Genomic DNA, 24,456 nt, shown 5'->3' on the forward strand with positions numbered 1-24,456 from the left:
GGGGACTGGATTCTCACTGCAATAACTTAATTTTTACCTCAAACAGCAATAAATATAAGATCAGTGATAACTTCCATCCATTTGTGTGAACATGAACACATCTGAAACCCTCCTTTGTTGGTTTTAACTGACACACACTGCTCCCTATATGAAACTGGTGCAGTTGTCCCCACAGGAAAGGGCTTGCTCTATTTTTATAGTGATATATAACAATGGCTCGCTAAATGCCATGTCACTTCTTTGAAAGCTTACATTCTTTTAAAGTTATTCCCGTCCCTCCGCTGCAAAGCAGAGTTATTGGAAAAGGGATTTGTGGCCATTTTTGTAATCAGTTGCAGGTTGCTCTACAGACAGTCAGTTAGTGTTGTACAGTGCTCTCCACTTTCATCTGACAAGCAGTTTACAACAATAGAATGAAAGGTTACCTGGAGCTCATAGGTGTTTGATGCTGCACTGCTGTAAAGGTCAGCTTCTAATTGTAAGGTGTTCTGGGAAGATGCCGTCATTGCCCACAGATGCAGCAGCACTGAGCTTTGCCTAGCGCAAAAAAAGTAACACTGATCTTTAATGTGCATCTAATAAATGAAAAGGCAACGTTATTACGTTTAATTACAAAGACTTGTCAACAACTTGCACGTACTTCAGTACCACGGAGAGCTCCGTCGCTGTAACCTTCATCCACCAGGGGTCGCACTTCAGCCAGGTTTTATCTGCGGAACCTTAAAACAAGCGCCTCTCCAAAGGCGGGGAGGGGGGAGTGGTATTAGTGTGACACACTCGCCAAATGTCAACAATGTGAAAAGAAGGTAATGAAACGAATTATCGCTACTGCCTTTAATCACTGTGTGGATTGTATCACGCCTGCCTGCCTGTGCTGTTATTCTGTTTTAACTGATTAATCGCGTTACGCCTGGTTTATTTGTCCGCTAAGCTAGCGACTGTTAGCTGCCTGCTCAATGTCAAGGTGGACTGTCACAGCTTCCTCAAATGTTAATGGTGTTTTAACTTACTTCGTTAACTTCATTAGGTTACAGACTATGAGCGCACATAGGTTATTCAGCCTTAAACATATCATTAGAAACTTAGATTTAAAAAAGGGCATATTTTGCCTTGCCAGCAGATGTGAATTGTAGAGTATTCGCAGAAAAACACACTGTAGCGTTGGAGTGAGAGTGTGAGATCCTGCTTGCATAGCTTTATTTAGCGTTGATATTGTAGAAATGCGTGCAAGTGTACTAACTGTGAAAATGAATTTGCCAGATAACCTAGAACAGTCTGATTACTCTGTCAGAGTGAGGCAGGGTGCAAGTGTCCACATCCAAACTAAAAGCTTTCTGCAAAGAGGAAGTTGTGTTTCAAAAGCTTCCTTTTCTTTCAACATAGTGAGCTGGTAATTTGAAAGCGCTTCCTGAAGAGGACTTCCTGTTCAGCATCTTACTGTTGTTGTTCATTCATACCCAAAATTACAATTACTAGTTAAATACATCAATTTATATGGTGCACGTTTAACTAAAGGTAACTAAACAAACTAAACAATCCCTGACATGATTTAATATAAGCGCAGTAAGGAGAGAACATTTAGAAGAATTGAACATGATTTAGTGAAATATAGAAATTATTTTGTTTCGCCATTAATTTGCAATTAGACTCAGGTGACCCAGCATGGCAGAACGTAGTCCTAGCAGGACAGGATTTAGGATAGGACACACCGGATGTGTGGATACTGGTTGTGGTGAAGATGAAGATGAAGGCTTGCCTGAGTGACTTGGATGAGGTGAGGAGGTAGGTCACGTGAATGAGAGAGAAGAATGAAAGGGAGAATTACAGAAGAGCAGTGAGATTTAAAACATGTGGAGTGGAGGCTGATCGGCTCAAAGGAGGCAGGCAAGAAGATGATTGGACCAGAGTAATGATGTCAGCATTGAGTTTCACAGGAGAAAGTGGAAGCGATGCAAAGAATAGAAGAGCAGCCGAGCACCTGGTTAAGCAGGCAGATGAGTGATTACGGAGCTCATTGCGCAGGCTGTACTGTAGTTATAAAATATAAAGCTTATATTATTTTACAGAAAAAAATGTTTGTTTTTTAAACCATGGACACACTGTTTAAAAAACAGGCATTTGTATAGTAGATAGTGGGAAAAAAACACAGGTGGTGCCTTAACCTCCTGTGTTTGCATTTTGTATCCCCTACTGCCTCATTTGGCGTCCTCATTGGTGCCCTCCTGGGTACACACAGACCACAGAAGAGGGGAGGGAGAAGAACAGATGAAGCTAAGACTTTTCTTGGAAGGGAGGGTCTGGCTGATAAGTGATGTTGAGCATTTCTGGTTACCTGTGTTTAGCAAGTTTCCATGGAGGGGAATTTTTCTTCTATGTCCCTGCTTGGATACGCAGCGCCTGAGACCGTACTACCTCAGGAGGATTCATCCAGACTCTGCTGCTGTTTGGCCTTTTCTGGTTTGCACTTGCTTTTATCACTTAAGAAATGTTGTCCCACTTCGTCACTCTCTGAACTGGAGATTGTTATTTATGGATTTATTTGGATTACTATAATTCATTGTTCACTTGTACTCAAGTCACACTGTTGCTGAACAGCTTTTAGAGCTCTTCCTGGACAAGCACCAGCTCACATCAGTAAACATTTACACCCATTCATCCCCAGTGGGTCCCTGAGGTCATGTGATTAGGGCCTACTTGTTGTGCATCATACAAGGCTGAAAACTAAATGAGATGGAGATTTTGCTACAGTGGCCCCCTAGACAATGGAAATCTTTCCCTCTGACCTGATCTATGGACTCGAAACAACTAAAAACTCATCTTTTTAGACTTGCTTTTTTATTTTTATGTATTTTTTGAAATCCTCTGGTCTTTGTCTCAAAAGATGATACAGATAATACATTTTACTGACTTACTAAAAGTAAAAAATCCACACTCTGCTTCACATCTTCCAAAGCCGTCCTGTGGACAGCTGCTGGAGACTTATGTTTGAAATCTCTGGGCTAAGGAAATTTGTGATTCTAAATTAGCTGTAGGTGTGAATGTGAGCGTAGCCCTGAAACAAACTGGCAGCCTGCCCAGGCTCCAACCCAACCCTGAATTGGGTAGCAACAAAACAAAAAACGGATTTTAGTGTTATCACTGATGGTGCGTTTTTGTGTAGGCACAGATAGTAGAGTAGCGCATACCTTTGTGGCATCGGGCAAGCCCAAAATCCAGAAGGATTACTTTTTGCTTCTATGCTGCCAACAACTGTGGCCAGAGGCATTTTGTTGTCTTTGTACATTCATCCCACTCATGTAAGTGCTTCAAAATTTTGCTCAAACACTCAATCAAGGATAGAGTCATTACTCTTTTCATTGTCAGAGGTTGAGTTCAGTATCACCTCATAAAAACATTTTTTGACCTTTACTTAAGAATTAATTTCCTAATTAGGAGCAATTTCACACAGATGCCTATTAGAATGAAATCCCAAGCTAATAACATTTTAGATCTAAATGTTGAGATAAAGCTAACTACTCACTTAACTTTGGTCAAGAAAGTTGTTAATTTAAAGTGAAATAAATGTTGGCTGGATTCCTGGCAGAGTGAGTGGTGAGTTGGCTGAGCAGTGGCTGGTGTTAATTTCCCTTTGGGCTCTTTACACACACAAACATGGACAGTATAACAAAACTGCACTGTAGCTGTTTACTTCTTCCTGTGCCCAGCCTCAGGAAAACACTGCATCCTTTATTCTTTTCAGTGTTTCTAAGTGGAGTTGGTGTCCCAATGACAAATTGTTAGAAGATCGGAACCTGAGTGTTTTATTTTATTTGTTTTTTTTCTTCTCTGGGGTTAGACTGTGCTCATCTGTGTGTGGTGTTAATTTCTTTTTATATTACATGCAGAGGTTTCCAGAAGAGGACTGTTTGTCATTGCTGTCTTCCTTAAGTCTCATCATCTTCTGTCCCATCACGTGACTCTGGCTAATACTCTGTTTTACTTTCCTCTAAGGTTCTTTGACTGTGGTGTGAGAGGTTAAACCAAGATGGCCGCCCGCCGTGTCCCACTAGTCTTGTTAGCCTGCGGCTCGTTTAATCCAATCACCAACCAGCACATGAGGCTGTTCGAGCTGGCCAGAGACCACATGCACAGCACAGGTCAGATACAGACAACGCTACGTCCCCTTATCATTTGTGTATCGCTGTATCGGTTGACTTTAAAGAAAACCAGTGTCTGCGCAGCCTCTGTAAGATCTCCTCCATAAAGCCCACTGATTAATAGACTTTGTAGTAACAATTAATCAAGCAATGAGTAATAGTTATCCAGGCTCTCTGAAGGACTTTCAAAGCTTTTCTTTGGACACTGACTGCTTTTTCACTCACTCAGTCCAGTCCCTGTACCTGCCCAATTTCAGAGGAATGTTTTTTGTTTGTAAAACCTCTTCACCCAAGAGCCACCCTCTCAAGCACAAAAAGGCACCTAACTGAAGGGAAGAGTCTACACATAATAGACAGCGTAGCAAGGAACCAATTTTAAAATTTATCTTTAGGTACGTACATAATAGCCTGTTGCAAAACAGATCATTTATTCTCATTTTCTTAACTGATTCTACAAAAAATGCCAAATGTAACTGTTAGACAGACATAAAATACTATGTTTGCAACAAGATGGTTCCCAAAGAGCAAGTAGCTGTAAAGTTGGCATATGATGTGTATGGTGGCCTTAAAAAATATGAGGAAACTGAACAAGTGGATACCAGACCCAGACATGTCAGGCCTAAAAACTACAGCAGATGAACAGTATCTGAAAATCGTGTCCTTAAGGAATAGGTATAGCAGGACCTGAGAGATACACCTGACCCTTCAGTTATCCATCTACTGTTCATGATGAAGCCCCATCAGAAATGGTCTCAGTGGAAGGGTGACTGTCAAAAAGTAAAAATTGATGGAATTATGAACACCATCTGGATAGCATCTAATTGGCGACCACTTCGTTTCTTTTTCCCAAAAAACACTGGCAAATCAGTAAAAGCATACCTGCATAGAGAAACACATTGGAACACTATGAGTCATGGATTGGCCTCCCCAGAGCCTGGACCTCAACATTAGAATAGAATAGAATAGAATAGAATTCAACTTTATTGTCATTGCACATGTCACAGGTACAGGGCAACGAAATGCAGTTTGCATCCATCCAGAAAGTGCTTTAGTCGTGATATAGATATATTACAATATAAATTAGCAATAATAGAGATGTGTAAGTATATTACAGAAATGGGTCTATTATGGTATGTTATAATGTACACGGTGTGAAGTATGTTATGAATATTCTATAACTATAAGTATGTACAGGCTGTAGTGAGTACAAGCTATGTACAGGCTATGAACAGGATATAAATATGAAATAAAAACTATACAGAAATATGAGATATACAGTTATACAGAATGTGAACTATGTAAGTTATAAACAGTTGTGGGATTAAGAATTATCGTATGTACAGAATGATTATCTACACAGAACTATACAGTAGTGGTAAAGTGCTAGTGGTTGTGGGTGTGTGTAGGTGGTTGTGGGTGTGTGTATGTTCAGTCCATGAGTTTAACGTGGGTCAGATGTCAGGAGGCAGAGTTCAGGAGTCTGACAGCTGTGGGGAAGAAGCTGTTCCGGTACCTGGTGGTCTTAGTCCGGAGGCTCCTGTAGCGCCTCCCAGAGGGCAGGAGGGTGAAGAGTCTATGTGATGGGTGACTGGGGTCTCTGATGATTTTCCCAGCCCTTTTCAGACACCGCTTCCTGTAGATGTCCTTTATGGCAGGAAGTGGTGCTCCGGCGATGCGCTGGGCAGTTTTCACGACCCTCTGCAACGCCTTCCGGTCCGAGGCAGAGCAGTTCCCGTACCAGACTGTTATACAGTTGGTCAGGATGCTCTCGATGGTGCAGCGATAGAAGTTCACCAGGATGTCTGAGGACAGGTGGTTCTTCCTCAGAGTCCTCAAGAAGAAGAGGCGCTGGTGAGCCTTCTTGACCAGCTTGGAGCAGTTGGTCGTCCAGGTGAGATCCTCGGAGATGTGGATTCCCAGGAACTTGAAGCTGCTCACACGCTCCACAGCCATCCCCTTAATGTGGATGGGTGGATGTGGGTCAGCATTCCTCCTGTAGTCCACGATGAGCTCCTTAGTCTTCTCGGTGTTAAGCAGCAGGTTGTTTGTGTCGCACCACTCAGCCAGACGATCCACCTCCTCCCTGTAGGCGGCCTCGTCGTTGTCACTGATGAGGCCAATCACCGTGGTGTCATCTGCAAACTTAATGATGGTGTTGGAACCATCAGCAGGTCTGCAGTCGTGGGTGAAGAGGGAGTAGAGGAAAGGGCTCATCACACAGCCCTGTGGTACCCCGGTGTTCATTGTGATTGTTGATGAGCAGCGGTTATCCAGTCGGACATGTTGGGGGCGGTTGGTCAGGAAGTCCAGTAACCATTTGCAGATGAGGGAACTGATGCCCAGGTCTGTCAGTTTCCTGATGAGTTGTGAGGGGTGGATTGTGTTGAATGCTGAACTGAAGTCTATAAACAGCATTCTGGCGTAGGTGTTGTTGTTGTCCAGGTGTGAGAGGACAGAGTGCAGTGCGATGGAGACTGCATCCTCTGTGCTCCTGTTCTGGCGGTATGCAAATTGGTGGGGGTCCAGGGTGGGGGGGGAGACAGGATTTGAAGTGTGCTAAGACCAGCTGCTCTAAGCACTTAGTGATGATGGGGGTGAGGGCTACTGGGCGGTAGTCATTGAGGCTAGATGGGTTGGAGTTTTGGGGTATCGGGACGATGGAGGTGGATTTGAAGCAGGCCGGTACCACAGCGTGGGCCAAGGACAGGTTGAATATGTCTGTGAGCACTCCTGCAAGCTCCCCAGAACACGCTCTGAGAACACGCCCGGGGATACCATCAGGACCTGCAGCCTTGTGGACATTGATCCTGCTCAGCACCGCTCCTACATCGGTGGGGGAGAGAGTCAGAAGTTGGTGGTCTGGTGTCATGTCTGTTATGGTTGTGGTTGTGGGGTTCCCTCGCTCAAAACGAGCATAAAAGTTGTTGAGCTCGTTGAGGAAGGAGGCATCAGAGGATGTGGGGGAGGGTTTGGTGGTCCTGTAGTCTGTAATGGTCTGGAGTCCTTGCCACATGCGTCGGGGGTTGGAGTTGGAGAAGTGTTCTTCTACCTTCTTTTTGTAATGGTGTTTGGCTTTTTTGATGCCCTTCTTTAGATTAGCCCTGGCTGTACTGTAGGCGTGTGCATCTCCTGACCTAAAGGCGGTGTTGCGGGCCTTCAGGAGGAGACGAACATCCCGGTTCATCCAAGGCTTCTGGTTGGGGTACATGGTGATCCGTTTCTGGGTGGTGACACTGTCTGTGGTTTCGGAAATGTAATCCAGTACAGATGAGGCGTACTGGTCCAGGTCTGTGTGGGTGAACATATTCCAGTCTGTGTTTTTAAATCTGTCCTGGAGCACTGCGTCTGTCCCCTCTGGCCACACTTTAATTGTCCTCACAGCAGGTTTCACACGTTGGATGAGTGGTGAATACCGAGGTGTGAGGAACAGGGAGAGATGGTCCGATTGTCCAATGTGGGGGAGGGGTGTTGCTTTGTAGGCTCCAGCCTAGTTGGAATAAACATGGTCTAAAGTCTTGTCTCCTCTGGTGTGGCAGGAGACATGTTGGTGGAATCTGGGGAGGACTGTCTTTAAGTTGGTGTGGTTGAAGTCGCCAGCAACAATAAAAGCAGCCTCGGGGTGTTTATTCTGGTGCTTGTTAATGGCTGCAGAAAGTTCTTTCATGGCCAACCTAGCATTAGCGTCGGGGGGGATATATACTGCAGTGAGTATGATCGAAGTGAGTTCTCTGGGGAGATAATAAGGTCTGCATTTGACCATTAAAAACTCCGCATTAGGTGAGCAGTGACTCTCAGTAGTAGTGGAGTTCACGCACCAAGCATTGTTAATATAAATGCACAAACCTCCACCTCTGGTCTTGCCGGAGTCATCTGCTAGCCTGTCGGCTCGGTGTGTGTGGCGTCCTGCTAACTCGATAGCATTGTCCGGGCAGCTGTTGTTCAACCATGTTTCGGTGAAAAACATGACATTTGTTACTGCAGCAGTGTGGGATCATCTTGACAGAAAACAGAGCAAAAGTCAGTCAGAATCCAAAGAATAGCTTATAGTTCTTCAGGAAACCTGGAGAACTATTCCTGAAGACTGCTTAAAGAAATTACAAAGAAACCTGCCTAAGAGAGTTCAGACTGTGTTGAAGAATAAAAGTGTTCATACCAAACATTGACTTTGAAGCTAATTAGACTTGTACGAACTGTTTGTGCCTTATATGCTGCATTTCCATGTATATTATATGTATTTCAATGAATCCCTGAAACTATTTCCTAGCAAAATATAAAGGAATGAGGGGTGGCTCAAGACTTTTGCACAGTACTATATATGTGATGTATTACAACCCAACTATGCCGCTTTTCAGAGCTCTTTAGACTAGCTCATTGTTTATCACTTGTGGCCTTTAAATCTACTGTTTGATTGAGTGTCGCCCTGTCATTTGTCTTGTTCCTTGCCGCGGTGGCAAACAATCCCTGATAAAACTCCCTACGACCTTTCTAGCGCTAAAGAGCAGACATGCAAACTTTAAGACTAGCTGGAGAAGAGAGAGCTGAATACCTGAATACCTATGTCAAGTTGCCATAAACACAACTCCAAACGAATGCTAATGTTTCTCTGTGTCTGCCGCAAGCCAAATTAGGCTCTTTTTTTTTCAGCAGGCAGTGGAGGTCTTTTGCCACCTAGTGGCCAAAAAAAAAATCAATTGTTGCATCTTTTAAGACCCCAGTACGAAGAATCCCATACAATCATACAAACAACTAATATATGGCCGTCTCCGTGATTTGGAGGCTCTTGTGTGGAAAACGCTTAGTCACCCTAAGCTTTATGTTCTGATCTGCTCTGCCACACAATCCCAGCTTCAGCAGACACAGCCTCCTTATATAAATTCAGGACATTTACATCGTAAAGCTGCTCTGAGCACAGCGCAGCATTTCAACATGCAGGAACATTAATGCTCTTACAGTTTTCCCTTCGACCCCCTTACCTATGAGGCATCAGCTGACTAGCTTGAGGTTGACATTCAGAAATCACAGTAGATGTTTTTCCTCCTGTGTCTGATTGTTTCCAACTTTGTCAGCTGAATAAACACACTTTTTTCGAAAGCCTTATAATAAAATTGATGACGATTTGAGACACCTTGTCATGATCACCCACCTTTCTCGCTCCGTTATAAAGAGATTAATTGTCTTATTTGTCCTCAAATGTGAGATCTGATGAAACATTAATTGTATCAACGCCACTATCTCTGTTATACATGACAACTGCATTTCTTTTTCACTGTCATGACCCAGTTAAACTCTGTGAATCTTCTCTCCCCTCAGGCCAGTACCAAGTGGTGGGTGGCATTGTGTCCCCAGTGAGTGACAGCTATGGAAAGCAAGGCCTAGTACTGGCTAAGCATCGTGTTGCTATGGCAGAGCTGGCGCTTCAGAGCTCCAACTGGGTCACAGTTGATGAATGGGAGAGCCAGCAGCCAGACTGGACGGAGACAGTGGTCACTATGAGGTATAAACCATCTTTACTGCTGGAGATTAGTCTTGAAATAAAATTTAAAAAATCTTGCAATATTGTGCAAGAAAGTAAATGGTTGAAACAATTTTTGCTTTCTCCTTCCTGTCACCCTTTATGCACACACCTCACAGACAATTACATGCACTATCACTCAGGATACTGTGTGTACAGTCAGTAAGTCCCTGGCCCTGGTAATTCGATAGTTAATCAGAAACATTGAACTGATTGAAACATTGTGTTGTGTATTTCCAGTCAAAAAATATATCTCCTGTCATAATAACTGCTTCCTATAGCTAGAGAGTCTCATATCATGTCGTATGTATGATGTTTTAATTTGCAAGAAGATAAGATCATCCTAGTCTTACCAGCAGAGTTCGTAGGGATCCACTGTCCTTTGCTGCCCCTCTGTGAGCGCTTTATCATGCAAGCTTGGGCTGTTTATGTAAGAGTGCCACCAGGTTTCCTGCCTAATTTATGGTTTTAGTCTCTTGGGGGCTACTAGGCTAGACTGGACCCATATCTGGTCTGTTTTTTTTTCATGGGGTGAAATTAGGACCACGGGCTGTTAAATTCATTGGCCGACTGGGAACGGTTTAGTGGCAAAAGGCTGCCTGAGCGATGAATATGTTTGAAGAGAGGTGCTGCACTGAGCAAAAGGATAGGAAAGAGGCCCCACTGAGTATTTGCTCACTCACTAACACATAAGTTAACTGGACAGAATTTTCATATTTATTTGACTCAAGAGAACCATCCATCCATCCATCCGTACTTTTCTGCTTATCCAATTTAGGATGGGGGAGGGGGGGTGGGGGTGGCGTTAGCCTATCCTACCTGTCATAGGGCAACGGATAAGGTACAACCTAGACCGGTCACCAGTCCATTGCAGGGCTAACACAGAAAAGGACAACAATTCACACTGAAATTCATACCTGTAGCCAATTTCAAACCAACTGTTAACCTAACCCCATGCCTGTCTTTGGTATATATAGATATACCTACATACATATGTATACATGTCCTGTTGGATCACCCGGTTGTGTCCAAATTTAAATTGTCTAGCTGTTGATTTGAGCTGACGTCGCCAAATTTGAGGGTAGTCCTCCATCTCCAATATTCCATCCACTTTATGCAGTGTATCAGTACCATTGGAAGCAAAACAGTGCAGAGCATAATGTTACCATTACCATGCTTGACTGCTTGTACAGTATTCTTAGGTTTCAAAAGCTTCACCTTTACTACTCCAAACAATACCTCTTGTGATTGTGGCCAAATAATTAAATCTTTGTCTTTGTCTAACAATAAAAGTTTTCTTTCCTGGAGTAAAACTCTCTAAAACACTCCAGCAAACATTCCAGCAATTTCTTGAGCAGGATTGAGGCTGGGTGGTTCCTGATCATCCAAACCAGTTTCATCTCATCTGATGGTGACAGTCCGGGTCTTTTCCCAGACCTTGGCAAAGTGGTGTTCCATCTGAATAACTTGTACTTAGGTGCAGTTGTTTGAACTGATGCTCTTGAATCTACATTCATGTAGAAATGACTCCTAGAGACCTTCTCAACTTGTGTAAATCTACAAATCTCTTTCATCAATCTTCACTGAATTCATTGGAATTTCCAATTGTTCTGAGGATTGGTTATTCAAATTAGTGCTCAAATAAATCCCATTATGCAACAAGAAACTACCAGTTTTAGTCCATCGTGGTCACCAACGAGAAGTTAATAGGCCTTGTCAAGTCAATAGACACTGCAGAACCTTTATTAAAACCTTTAATAAATGGTTTTAGAGTGTATGCATATATTTGAGCCTGTGTGTATAATTTTGACTCTTTGTAGACTAGAGAAAATTCAAACTTGTGGACCCAGTTCTTGTGTTTTTTAAAGTCATTAAAGATGTATGCTGTACAATCGTTTCACCCTGGTAAAAGAACAGTTCAGAGGAATCATTAAAAGTTCCAAATTACCGTGATATTCGTGCCCACGATGAGTGGATGGTAACTTCTGACCACAACTGACACATATACGCACACGCCCAGTTGTCTCATTTTTGCTCTAAGCCATGTTTGCTGATCAAGCCATGAAGTGGACTGTTGTTATGAGTCTGTGAGCAGGCCACGTCACACATTATTCAACACATGCACACACTTTTACATACAGAACAACTTTAAGAAGCTTTGAATACAGTGAAGGTTTTCATTCATCTCTTTTAAAGGCTTTTCTATAAGTCGTAGCTATTTTTCCTTTTTCTAATCACTTCATTAAAGCTTTATTGACGTGTTTAGACTGAATAGTGGATTACCTCAGCACATGCATGAACGTTAATGCACAAAGCAGGAATGACGCACTGCACATGAATAAAACAACAACAACAAAACTGAAAGTAAATGAGGACAAAGAGGAAATGGTTGTATTCAGAAACACAAATGAAAGAAAACTGCATGTATTACCACATAACTGTTTAAAAAACAGTCTCAGTATCTTTTCTTTTTTTTTCCTTTGGTTGTCAGGTATCATTACGGGCGTATTCTGAAGGAGTATGAGCGGAGCGTGGGAATGCACAACAACTCGAGTAAGAGTCTCTTATTGTTAAAAACTTTGGATCAGCTTACAAACCCTTTGACCACAGAGTGTTATCGGGATTTTTATACAGTGCTGAGAGGTGTTTATATGATGTTTGTATTGTCACAAAACATGCATATTTTAAAGACAGCACCAGAAAATGAAATCTTGTCCCTTTATGGCTCCTCTACAGTGAAAATAGCATGGCATGGCCTCCTTAGGACTAGGAGAAAAAGCTGTTTTTATGGTCCATCATGGCGGCATGTTTGCTGTCTGCTCCATGGACCACCCATATCAAATATGTGGTACGACTCTTGCTTGTGCTGTTGTTGGTCAGTCAACCAGCTGCAGAGAAGAGCAGGTGCACAGTCGAGGTCTTGGAGGACTGCACAGGAGTGCATCTCAGATCTCTTCCCCCCTCTTTCCGACTGGAATCTTGTGTGTGGACTAACACATTTGTGGGACCATAAAACCAACATAACTCGTTCCCCATAGGTTGAGCACGCAACATCTTCAACCTCTGGTAGACTACTTTCAGTTCCAATACATTTGCATGGGTCACCTGGTGGGAGGCAGCCTGTTCTCCAGACAGTGCAGTCCCATTTGCACTGACTGTTCTCACTCTCAGACAGACTGTCAAGCATTTGCATATAATTACCACGTAATTTAGTCTGCACCAATGAGTACGACTTGTCTGCAACACTCTTCACAATAGGGGACTCGACTCGGCTGGTTGCCAGATGGTTGTATTGTGGTTATTTACCTATATAAAAGCTTGCTGAGCGCTTATGTCATTTTGCAGTTAAATTGCCATTGGGCAGCAACTGTTTTTTTTTTTTTTCAGATCTATTAAGTCTTTGTATGTGAGAAGGCTACTATTGCTCCTTCATTCAAGACTTTTCTAAATGAATTTGTATTCAACTGGATGTTTTTGTGTATGAAGATTGGCGATTTTTGGCAATTTATCACAGTTAAGTGCCAAATTATCAAAATAGATTGCTTCTAATTGTGAACTTGGGCCCATCCAGTTACAAACAGATAGCAGTCTTATTGCTGTTTTATTGCCATCTTGACTGATCAAAGTCGCTTTGAAAGATGGCAATAGACTCTGAGTAGTTGCAGACCTGGTCCTCGTCTTCGGGGCAACCGAGATCACAAGTTCATTGCACACAACTGCAATAAATCTGGTCATGCTGCATTCTCTGACTACTGTTTTTGCTAGTGTTACTGTAGTATTAATGATCCGTAGACTCTTCCACCGTCAGCTCAAAGTGAAACTTGTAGTATCTTTGAAGAGTGAAACATTAATCTCAGCCCTCTGCATCAGCTGGGCTTTGTGTTCTTCTGTTAAATGTTGAAATTTTTATTGTCAGTCTGTTAGCATGCTAACATTGCTACTAGAAATGGTGAGGATTCATTTTGAAATTGGGTTGATATTTAACCAGCCCTGCGATCGATAGATAGATAGATAGATAGATAGATAGATCGATCTTATAAATGAAAGCTAGCCAATTAGAATTCTTAGCCCATTTTCATGGGTTAACTTTGATTTATAACAGTGCATTTACAGGGATGCCTTTTGGGGTTTACTGCTTTTGCATGCCACGTTATATAAAGATGACACATTTTGTGAGAAACAAAAAATAAAAATGAACACAGAAACTCATGAAATCTAATAGAAAAAAAACAAAGCCGACAGAGCTTGCAATTGTGTGCAGAGCCTGACTATTTTGCAGTAGAAAGTCTTAGCTCGCCTGCTGCTTCAGCCTCCTTTTTATTGCAGTTTATCTGGGTTATGCAAACCTTCTAAGTTTTTAATGTGAAAGCTGAATTCCTAGAATAATTAGTCTTGTTATAATTTTCTTTAGCCTCGAGCGTCATGAATATCTAAGTTGTGTAATTTGTAGAACAAGTCCGTTTTAGTCATGTTGTGCATTTTATTTGCCCTGTCCAGGCGCAAAATGTTCACTTTCCTTTTCTTTGATATTCACATCACTGGTGCCTTCAATTTTTAAATTTTGCTTCCTATTAGTGTGTGGACTCTTTGAGGAGACAGTTCAGTCAAGTATTTTTTTTTTCTTTTTTAAGCTTGGTTGTGGACTAGGCAGTTGGCAAGAACCCACTGAACTCTGTCCCTGTATTCAAAAAGAGGAGCACATGAGGATTGTGTCACTCTTTGCTGTTGTGATTGCTCAGAAAGAGGACTGGCATATCCAGCTGCATGAGAACATATTAATTTGAAGTAAACCAATAGTGCTGGAAGGTGATTAAAATTGTGTAGATGGATATAAAAACAATGAATTTGGAGGGGTTGAAATAGACCCTTGCATATTTTAAGCCATCTCTGCAGGGAAATTAAACTGTGTTATATTTGTCACACCGTGTTTTATCGTTGTTTTTGTTTTATCATAAAAACTGGTTAGAAAGTGTGTAAATAGTCATCTTCTCTGTTTTATTCTGTCACCCCACTCAGATCCGTCTCCCCAGCTGAAGCTTCTGTGTGGGGCAGACTTCCTAGACACCTTCAAGATCCCCGGCTTGTGGCGGGACGACCACGTCGAGGAGCTGGTCGGGCATTTTGGCCTCGTCTGCGTCAGTCGAGGGGAGCTGCAGCCCGAGCGGGCCGTGCACGAGTCGGACCTGCTGTCCTACCACAGGCACAACATTTTCCACGTGAGGGAGTGGGTGAAGAACGAGACGAGCGCCACGGAGGTCCGCCGAGCGCTGAGACGGGGTCTGAGTGTGAAGTACTTGCTTCCAGACTCTGTGATAGAATATATACACCGGCACAACCTTTACACAGAAGACAGCGAGATGAGAAATAAGAGCGCGGTGCTTAGGCCGCTCGTTAAGCAGGCACAAGAGCCGGTAAAGAGTCTAGACGACTGATGGAGCCCTCGAAGGGTGAATTCACTCACAGATGAGGGCTTGTCTTCAGGGAATGGAAGCTCTGTTGGCCTTAGTGTGTTTTCCAGGCATCACTTTTTTTTGTTTTTTAGTAAGAAGCATCCAAACACAGACATGGTGTTTTCAGAAGTGATGCCAATACTGAGCCACATCTTCATGCTACATTTTTTTCCTAGTGATTTTTCACCATTCAGTGTTTTTACACATTGGACTTGATGGCAGTTCTATTAATTCAAATAAAATATTTTTTGTATTCCCGCCTGACTATTTTTTTTTCTTTGCTTTTGTCGGCCCAAGTCCCAAAAACACACACGAGACAAAAAAAGGCTGTAAAATGACGGCTGGGGTTTTTATTTATTTAAAACATTTTAAAAGACTTTTATATTGAAGTCTTATTTCCCATCTATGTGCCAGATGTTTATGTAGTTCACAAACATTTGTTGACATAGAGACAAATACACTCACTTTAACAAAGAAAGTCAAGACAATTCAATTATATGAAAAATTATTATTTTTTAAACGCAAGTTCAGACACAAAAGAAAAGAAATCATGAATAAAGTATGATACGCTTCACATATCACAAGTATACACTTTGGGCTGTTCAACTGCTCATTAATGTAAATATCTTATTACCCGATTACACGACAGCTACATGATGCATTGAGGCATGTAGAATAAGACGAATCAGAACATCTTCATTGATCCCAGAGGGAAATTCATGTCTGCATTGGCTCATCTGCTATTTGTATGAGAATTGAAAAGCCTGATGGCTGTGGGTGCGAATGACTTTCTCTATCTCTCTATTTTACAATGAAGGGAGAGGAATCTTTTTTTCCATAAAGATGTTGTAAAGTGAGTGATCAGAGTTGTTGAGGATGGCTTCTAAGATCTTTAGTGTTCATCTTTCCAACCATCTCAAGTGGCTCCAATTACAGAGACCGCTCTTCTCACCAGTTTGTCCAGTCTCCTTGCATCCTGATGCTGGCTCCCCAGTAGAAATTGAACAGCAGAAGATTGGGAAAATGTTGCCTGGATTTCTGCTGTGACATTCAAACAGTAGAATCAGAGTTTGGCATAAATAACATGAAAGCATCCATCCGTCCTTTCTTGTATGAACAGTTCAGGCTGGTGGTGGTGGTGTAATTGTGCCAGCGATATTTTCTTGGCACACTTTAGGCCCCTCAGTACCAACTGAGCATCATTTAAATGCAACAGCCTACCTGAATATTGCTGCTGCCCATGTCCATCCCTTTATGACCACAGTACACCTATTTTCTACTGGCTGCTTCCAGCAGGGTAACCCACCATGTCACAAAGCTCAAATAATTTCAGACTGGTTTCTTGAACATGAAAATGAGTTCACTGTGCTCAAACAACCTCCACAGTCACCAGATCTCAATCCAATAGAGCACCGTTGAGATGTGGTGGAACTGAAGATTGACATTATGCATGTGCAGCCAGCAAAGCTGTGCGATGCTTTCATGTCAATATGAAACAAAGTCTCTGAGGTGTCCAGCACCTTGTTTAATCTGTGCCATGAAGAATTAAGGCAGCTCTGAAGGCAAAAAGGAGGTCCAGAGCTGTACTAGTAAGCTAATAAATACTTAATAAAGTGGCCAGTGAGTGTACATCTTAGTTGCTAGGCTTCCAGGTAGTAGACTTGAATCTGCATCTTTTCTCTTTTTCTTTGATTCGTATTTCTTATGTGAGTGTCACTGTGGGTGTTTCTACCCAGCAGCTGCCTCTCCTAACAACAGCGATTCATTCTTGGCTCTATTCATTTTCACCATTGTCATCCACACACTGTGTCTGTGAGGCCCGCATTTCTTCCACCAAAGGATTTAAAGTAATCCTGACAGTTGCTCGGTTACGGGAGGTGTTTTCTCACTGAGACCAATGGCTGAAAGCGCTGCTATTCCATTGATACTAAATAGTGGCGATTATGATGATGGTGTGTGTCTTTGCCTGCCTTTCAGTCAGCAAAGGATTTAGGCGGTGTGTTGGCTGCAGCGCGCTGCCCAAAAGAGAGATTATCAAATTAATTGAGTTATTTAGGCGAGACAGAAGATGTGACAGGCATATTGTGCCACAGTTAATTGTTTGAGTTGGATCATTTTAAGCTCAGGTGATTCTCCTTTTGTGCTGTGAATATTATCCTCTTAGCATGCTGCATTCAGCCATTTTCACTTGCTCTCTGAGTGATTTCTTTTGTACTCATTTAGTCTGACTGTCGATGGCTCCGATATTTAATTTAGAAAAAAGAAAAAACTGATTTAAACATCATTGAAGCAGGCCTCACTTTATACAAAAGAATCAGCTTTCAGGCCAAATCTGACACACGTGGCTTCATAAATAAACAGGCCTGTGTCAATTAATAGAGGAGGCGTATTGATCCTAAACACGTAAGCATTCTCCAACATAAAGCACACAAGTGTTTACATTATGTAGATCACGCATACCGCTGGTTCCCAGCACAGTAAAAGCGTGGTGAGGATTGAGAGATTACGTGGTGTTGGCATTGGGAGGGAAGTGGGAGGTGCCAGCAACATTTTCCATTTTAAAAAAAAGAAGTGAAACCCAGCAGGGTAATCGGATTAAAATGAGTTTGGTTAAAATTGGGGCTTTTGAGAGTGTTTTCTGCACTCCATCCCCAGCAGATGTCCACAGCAGACCTCCTCATTCTCTGGAAGTGAAGAAACCAGCAGAGTAACAGCCAACATGGTCCCTAATCTGACCGGATATTGGAAAATGATTTCCAATGATAACTTCGAGGAGTATCTGAAAGCTCTGGGTGAGTTTATTAGTTCGCCAGGGAGTCAAGCCCAGAGAAGGAAGGCACAGATCACAAATGTACAGCTCGAAAAAGCAATGATGAAATTATAAACCTGATCTTTACAAAATCCGAGGCAGTTCTTTGTGTGTCCATATATGCATAAAACCTCACTGCTTCTTTGTTTTCAATTCATTTTTTGTCACCTTGCTCATGGGCCAGATGTAAACATTGCCATCAGGAAAATTGCCACCTTGCTGAAGCCTGACAAGGACATCGTTCACGAGGGCGACCACATAATCATCAAGACTCTTAGTACCTTCAAAAACTACAACATGGATTTCTACGTCAGCCAAGAGTTTGAGGAGGATCTGTCTGGAGTGGACGACAGGAAATGCATGGTGAGATTTTTTCCTTTTTGTGCTTAAATGCATCTGTAGTTAGGAACCTGCTGAGACTTTAGCTAAACATCACAGATGAACCACACTGCTGCCAGGTGTTGGAATCTTTGGCATTGACACACAGGAGTGCAGATTCTGTGGGTGTGTAAACTACTTCCACCCTTCAGCATAATGAGCAAATGGTGTTGCAAGAACTGGTTGTTTTATACAATAGCAGAAAAAAAAATCTACCCACTCATAAAAGTTTCCTCAAACTTTTCACATACTCTTATAAATTGTTGTAATAAGGAACAATGTCAAATGCTGCATGGAAAGAACTGGTCGAGGATAGAACTCATATTTAATCAGATTATGTCACTGACTGCTGAATAGGATCACAGATTATTTGTGCTCCCCATCGAAAGCCCTTTTTTTGTATGCTTACAGGCTGATTTTAGTTAAGCTTTAAGCTGTTTGGAGTGCCGCTAAGAGGGAAATTCACATGTTCGTGTGTAAAGATCTATCTGAATAATTATGGGAAATGGTGGGAACTGGGTCATTTATTCAGCTTATTGTATTCTGCATACTAAAATCAATATGTTCTGTTTTAAGAGTAGTAAGAGATCCTTCCCTGATGCGTCATGCTTTTTCACTCTGTCTCTCTCTGTCTTGTGATGTCTTGCAGACCACCATCACCTGGGAGGGGGACAGGCTGGTGTGTGTGCAGAAGGGAGAGATCGAAGGGAGAGGCTGGACCCACTGGGTGGAGGGAGATGAGCTTCATCTGGTAAGAAAACATCAGTCCCTGCCATGAATATTAATGCATTCAATTTAGACACTTTAATCCAAATCCAGAATGCCTCTCAGCGCTGTATGTGAAGAGCATTGATTTTTATGTGGGACTCTAGTATGAATTAACTACCAGCTCAAGCTGCAGTAACATTACAGTCTGTATGGAGGATTTCTGACAGTTACACAACCGACTCACAGCCAAATAATTATTTCCACTTAATTAAATAGCTCTGCTCACATATTTGATTCCCAAGTGTTCCCTCCAGATGCAAACTGCATGATTAAAAATTTAAAAAAAAAAAATGTGTGCATACTGTGAAATTAAAAGCCATCCAAATTCTTCTACTCCTGTAGTTGGCACCTCTGTCAGTCATTACGAGCAGAGCCTTCGAGTTAGCCAACAAATGCATCATAAATGCTTTTATAAATTCTGTTAAAGCGCATTTGCATCTGAAAATACATTAACGCAATAAGTAGCCCATTAGCGTTTTCATTAGCACAGCATTATCAGATTTTCCTGTGTATGATTACTGCCATCAAAGCTAAGCAAAAAATAATCTGCCAAGTTATTTGGTTTAAGTGATGCTAGCAGATGTTTTCAATCAGCTTCCCTGAAATTAGTTACAGTATTAGTGGAGAATTCCCCAGAGCCGGTTTGAGTGTAGAGCAACAGAGACCTCTGGTGGCTGACACATGAACTGCAGCTGAAAATGTGTATTAATTCAGTGTAAAGAGGGGCGACTTTTTTCAGGTCATTTGAAGGATTCAGTGTTCTTTTCTGGGTCAATAAGATTCAGCCATGTCTTCGGGAAAATAAATCATCTGCGATCAATAAAATAAAACAACATCAGTGATCTCTGTGTTACAAGGTTGAACGGACGCAAACCAACAATCTTGCCATGATTAAAGAGACCGCTCTCTATTCTTCTCGTTTATATCTTGTAATAATCCACAGTGCTGCCATATTTCATGTTTACGTGCTTATCTTGGCAGAACTAGATAGGTCTTTTTAAAATGAAACAAACTACAGGGTATTACTTTTCTTTTACTTTTAAAGCTTGAACATCTTTTTTCCTTGTTTTTTTTTTTCTTTTCTTTTAATTTTTAATTTTTTTAGGGGGGCGTGTAGTAGTGCAAGGTTAGCAGTGATGCCTCATGGTCCTGGGTTTGAATCCACAGGCCTGCAGGAACCTTTCTGTGTGGAGTTTTTTCACATTCTCCCTGTACCTGCATGGGTTCTTACCTGCGTCTTCCCACAGTCTGGAGACATGCATGTTATTTTAACTGGTGATTCTAAATTGGCCACAGGGTTCAATGTGACCTTGAATGCCAGTGTTTGTGATAGCTCTGTTTTTAGCCCCTCCCCCTTTACTAACTGCAAGTTGGTAATTTTTTGTATCAACTTTTATGATTAAAGTAAAGAAACACCACTTACTTCTGGTTAATAATGACACTAATCCTTGTCCATCTACTGCTTAGAGGTTCTCATTGGTCAGCATTACTTTCTGAATCTCCCACATGCCTGAATAAACATATCAAACATGTATTTCTCTCTCCAGGAGCTGAGAGCTGCAGGAGTTGTTTCCAAGCAGGTCTTCAAGAAGACTTAAAGCAGCTTTCATTGAACAGTCTGGCGCCCTCACCAAAAACTGGCTCAGAGAGACACATCAGGAACAACCCCTTCCTCTAACATACAGTCCGACTTTCCTTTTATCCCTCCGGCCTGTCCGTGTGTCCATGTTACTGTAGTGAATTCACCAAACACACGTTTCTGTTCCATCATGCTGTTGCCTTACTTTGCCAAAGGAATTTCTTTGTCGCACAAATGGGCAAGTTGACATATAACACCACAAAATCCAGTACTGTGTATTTGTTTCAAGGTGGGTGCTTTGATTAGCAGGTTTAGATGTGCTGGACGCATGCATAAGTGCCATAGCTGTAGCTGATCTGATGGGTGAGCCAGCTGGGAATGTTGTGGATGCAGTGAAGAGAAATGTAATGACTTAGTTTTCTAAATGATTACAGCTGAAGGACGATGGTAAGAGCAGAACTTGGCTGAGATTCTTAGTCTCCAGAATAAAAATGTTGCATGTATCTGTCCCAGTTCCTTTAAGACTGTGGCTGTGAAAGTCGAATCAATCAATAAATAAAGCCGTTCTAAACCATCCAGTGTATCAGAAGCTCTTTTGAGATGAAAATACCTCTTTTCCCATGCGAGAGAAATCTTTTTGCTTCCTCTTGCGAATGAACCAAACAGCTCAGGTCACATTTTGCTTTGAATCACTTAATCTGTCACCTCGCTTTGTGCCATGTCATTACCAATTGGGCATAATCTATACATGCTGTGCAACTCACTTGCTCATTCTCGCTGCTGCTTCTGATCGCGCTGCTCTTTTGACTCCTTCCTGCTGCTTCTTGTGCATTCACACACAGGCACCTCACCAGCGTATACCTGCAAGCTCCGTTGAGTTATCATTCCTCAGAGGAGCTGTTATTGATTTCTGTACTCTTGCTTTGGGTGGTTAAAAAAAAGGTTCTTTCATGAAGGAGTGAGGCGTCGACACAAAACCAGAGAAGCGTGTTTATTCTCAATAAATTTGTGGGTCTTCTGCTGAAGGTGGGCTCTTCTTAAATCTGAGTTTCAGTTATATGTGCTTCAATGTGATTATACTGTAGCATAAAACCTTCTGGAGGGGATCTCTGAAAAAAACAAAAAGGTTGGGTTGAACTTTATTAACCTTCAAACCTGTTCAAAGTTCAAATGCTTTGGTTGAGTTTGCCATTGAAACAGACCAAACAGTGTTAGCAATGGTTACAGAATAGCCTCTCCTGGCTACACATTGTATGCTGACCCGTGCTGCAAGTGTGCATGTGCATCGAGAGCGATGGTGATGGTACACTTTAACGTGGATGCCCACAGATGTGCCTGTGGTAACCGCCGTCAGTGACCGCAGAAAGCATGTCCTCCCCCTCAAAAATAACTGCCCCTGCCAATCCTCTTTAATCTATAAACTCACTTATCAATAGCACTGTGCCCTCATGCCCCCCACTCAAATAAAAGCAAGAGGAAACCCTGCCTCTTCCCCACTCCCTACACTCTTCAGTCCACACATGTCAGCTTCACCAGCTGCAGCCATGCCAGCAGACTTCAGTGGAAAATGGATACTGGAATCCAGTGAGAAATTTGAGGATTACTTGAAAGTACTGAGTAAGAAAACTTACATCCTGTTATGTTCAATTTTGGACTAAAATGTCTTAGTTATATGATTAAAGAAAGATTAAAAGATTTTAATACTTTTAATCTTTTTCTTAACAGAACAACCGTCTAATTTAGAGATACTTACTACAGATTCTTGCTGAGTAAAATTGATTGTGATTATACAGTGCTGTGGAGAAGTATTTGCCCCCTTCCTGATTTCTTAGATTGTTGCCTAGTTGTCACACTTAGATGTTTCAGATCATCAATGAATATTTAATATTAAACAAAGGTTACATGAGTAAATATGAAATCCAGTTTTTAAAGAATAATCTTATCTATTAAGGGAAAAAGTTATCCAAACATATCCGTCTCTCTGTGAAAAATTAATTGCCCCTTAAGTCGAATAAATGGTTGTGCCACGCTTGGCAGCAAGTACAGAATTAATGCAATAACTGGCAAAGACTTTTCACATCCCTGTGGAGGAATTTTAGCCCGCTCTTCTTTCCAGAATTGTTTAAATTTAGTTACCCTGGAGGATTTTCAAGCATGAATGGCCTGTTTGAGACATTCAGAGGTGGTTCAGGACACAAACTAATGGTCAGATATCCTGGAGTTTCTGGTAGAGAGCAGAATTCGTGGTTTTATCAGTTAAAACCATGGTTTTTATCAGCGTCCAAGTCCTGAAGCAGCAAAGCAGCCACCGACCATCACACTACCACCACCATGTTTAACTGTTGATTTGTTGTACTTTCAATAAAATGTCAGTTTTATTCCATATGTAACGAGACTAAAACCTTCCAAAAGAAATTTAATTTAACATAGGAACAGCTTTGATCCTTATCCTCTTTCTACATCATTCAGAAACAGCATTTTGCATTTATTCAGGTTTTCTTTGTCTGTGTCTATGATCTGAAACAAGTGTGATAAATATGGAAAAAATAAGAAATCAGGAAGAGGGCAAATACTTTTTCACATCACCGCAACACCACAACATATAAAATCACAGCTAGCTATATTACTAATATGTAACTAAGGAGTTACCACAGTTCATCCGCACTTCATCATCTGTTCCTCTTCAGATACAGCCTGAACAATCTTCTGTAATCTGCTCCTAGATATTGACTTTGCTACAAGGAAAATTGCCATCTCCCTATCTCAGACCAAAGTGGTTTTCCAAGATGGGGACAAGTTTGACTTCAAAACACTGAGCACCTTTAGGAATTATGAGCTGGCCTTCACTGTAGGGGTGGAGTTTGACGAGTACACCAAGGGACTAGACAACAGAAATGTCAAGGTAAGATAACCACTGGAGTCCAGATGTGATGAGTCAGTCCTTGCCCATGTGCGTCCAGGGTACCTGAAACAACAGGTTCTTAAAAAATGAATCCATCTTTCATATATGTGTAATTAGTATTCAATCCTGTATATTTCAGACTGATTTATAAGCTTATCAGCGTCAAGTTTCCTTTAATACTCTGCACTAGCTGATGCTTTAATGTTTTAAAAAATGAGCAAATAGGCCTATGATAAGTCAGTGCTAAAAAACTAGCATAAAAGCAAGGATACGCTGGTTAGTGTTCATTAGCCTTCGGGTTATAAACCCGAGCATGTGAGCAGCAGTGATATAAGCTTATCTGAACATGAAATTCCTTATCACAATGTTCAGTCAAAATTACATTACGCCAGCTAAAAACTGGCTTAACTGTTTAACTGTTGTCTTCAGAGTCTGGTGAAGTGGGATGGAGACAAGCTTGTGTGCACTCAGAAAGGCGAGAAGGCCAACCGTGGCTGGAAGCACTGGACTGAAGGAGACAAACTCTACCTGGTGGGCTGACAGTGCTTCTGATGTTTAGATTTTTTTATTTTTTTTTTAAAGATTTGAGACTGAGCTTGTGCTGAATGATAATAAAGAAATGTCTCCCATTAGTGGGAAGTGTTGCATAATCAGGATGTGACTGTTAAGTATAAAATGGCCAGCTATAACATTGTTCGGTGTTCTTTTGATCCCTCTGCTGAATAACATTAACAGATTTCTCTTCCTCCACAGGAGCTGACATGTGAAGGTGTAGTTTGTCGTCAGGTGTTCAAGAGAAAAGAATAATAAAGTCAATGCTTCTTAATGAACGTGACATGTTTTGTTAAATATATGAGCAGAATGAATCAATGCATAAAGGTGCTTTGAGAACAATATTGTATTTATATTGAACTTTTTTCTA

The 24,456-nt window shown here is 41.7% G+C and overlaps 2 protein-coding genes and 1 long non-coding RNA gene across 3 annotated transcripts; 2 read left to right on the forward strand and 1 right to left on the reverse strand.

Moving 5' to 3' along the window:
* Positions 1–680: 680 nt before the first annotated feature.
* Positions 681–24,428, forward strand: LOC100691765 (uncharacterized). The gene is made up of 12 exons (XM_013268778.2): positions 681–806; positions 3,991–4,136; positions 9,447–9,630; positions 12,140–12,201; positions 14,665–15,079; positions 17,754–17,890; positions 18,092–18,270; positions 18,935–19,036; positions 22,069–22,249; positions 23,356–23,534; positions 23,964–24,065; positions 24,288–24,428. Exons 2-12 carry the CDS (start codon positions 4,025–4,027, stop codon positions 24,339–24,341), a joined length of 1,707 nt encoding a protein of 568 aa, XP_013124232.1. The 5' UTR covers positions 681–806; positions 3,991–4,024; the 3' UTR covers positions 24,342–24,428.
* LOC112842761 (uncharacterized) lies at positions 15,159–21,581 on the reverse strand. The gene is made up of 2 exons (XR_003214778.1): positions 21,397–21,581; positions 15,159–16,139 (listed from the first exon to the last, which is right to left on the reverse strand). It is a non-coding gene; the product is annotated as an uncharacterized LOC112842761 (long non-coding RNA).
* Positions 16,483–21,206, forward strand: rbp1.1 (retinol binding protein 1, cellular, tandem duplicate 1). Its single transcript, XM_003438208.5, has 4 exons — positions 16,483–17,890; positions 18,092–18,270; positions 18,935–19,036; positions 20,601–21,206. The coding sequence occupies exons 1-4, from the start codon at positions 17,818–17,820 to the stop codon at positions 20,649–20,651; spliced, it is 405 nt and encodes a 134-aa protein (XP_003438256.1). The 5' UTR covers positions 16,483–17,817; the 3' UTR covers positions 20,652–21,206.
* Positions 24,429–24,456: the final 28 nt, after the last annotated feature.

The sequence above is a fragment of the Oreochromis niloticus genome, linkage group LG18, assembly GCF_001858045.2.
Source record: "Oreochromis niloticus isolate F11D_XX linkage group LG18, O_niloticus_UMD_NMBU, whole genome shotgun sequence".
Lineage (NCBI taxonomy): Eukaryota > Metazoa > Chordata > Actinopteri > Cichliformes > Cichlidae > Oreochromis > Oreochromis niloticus.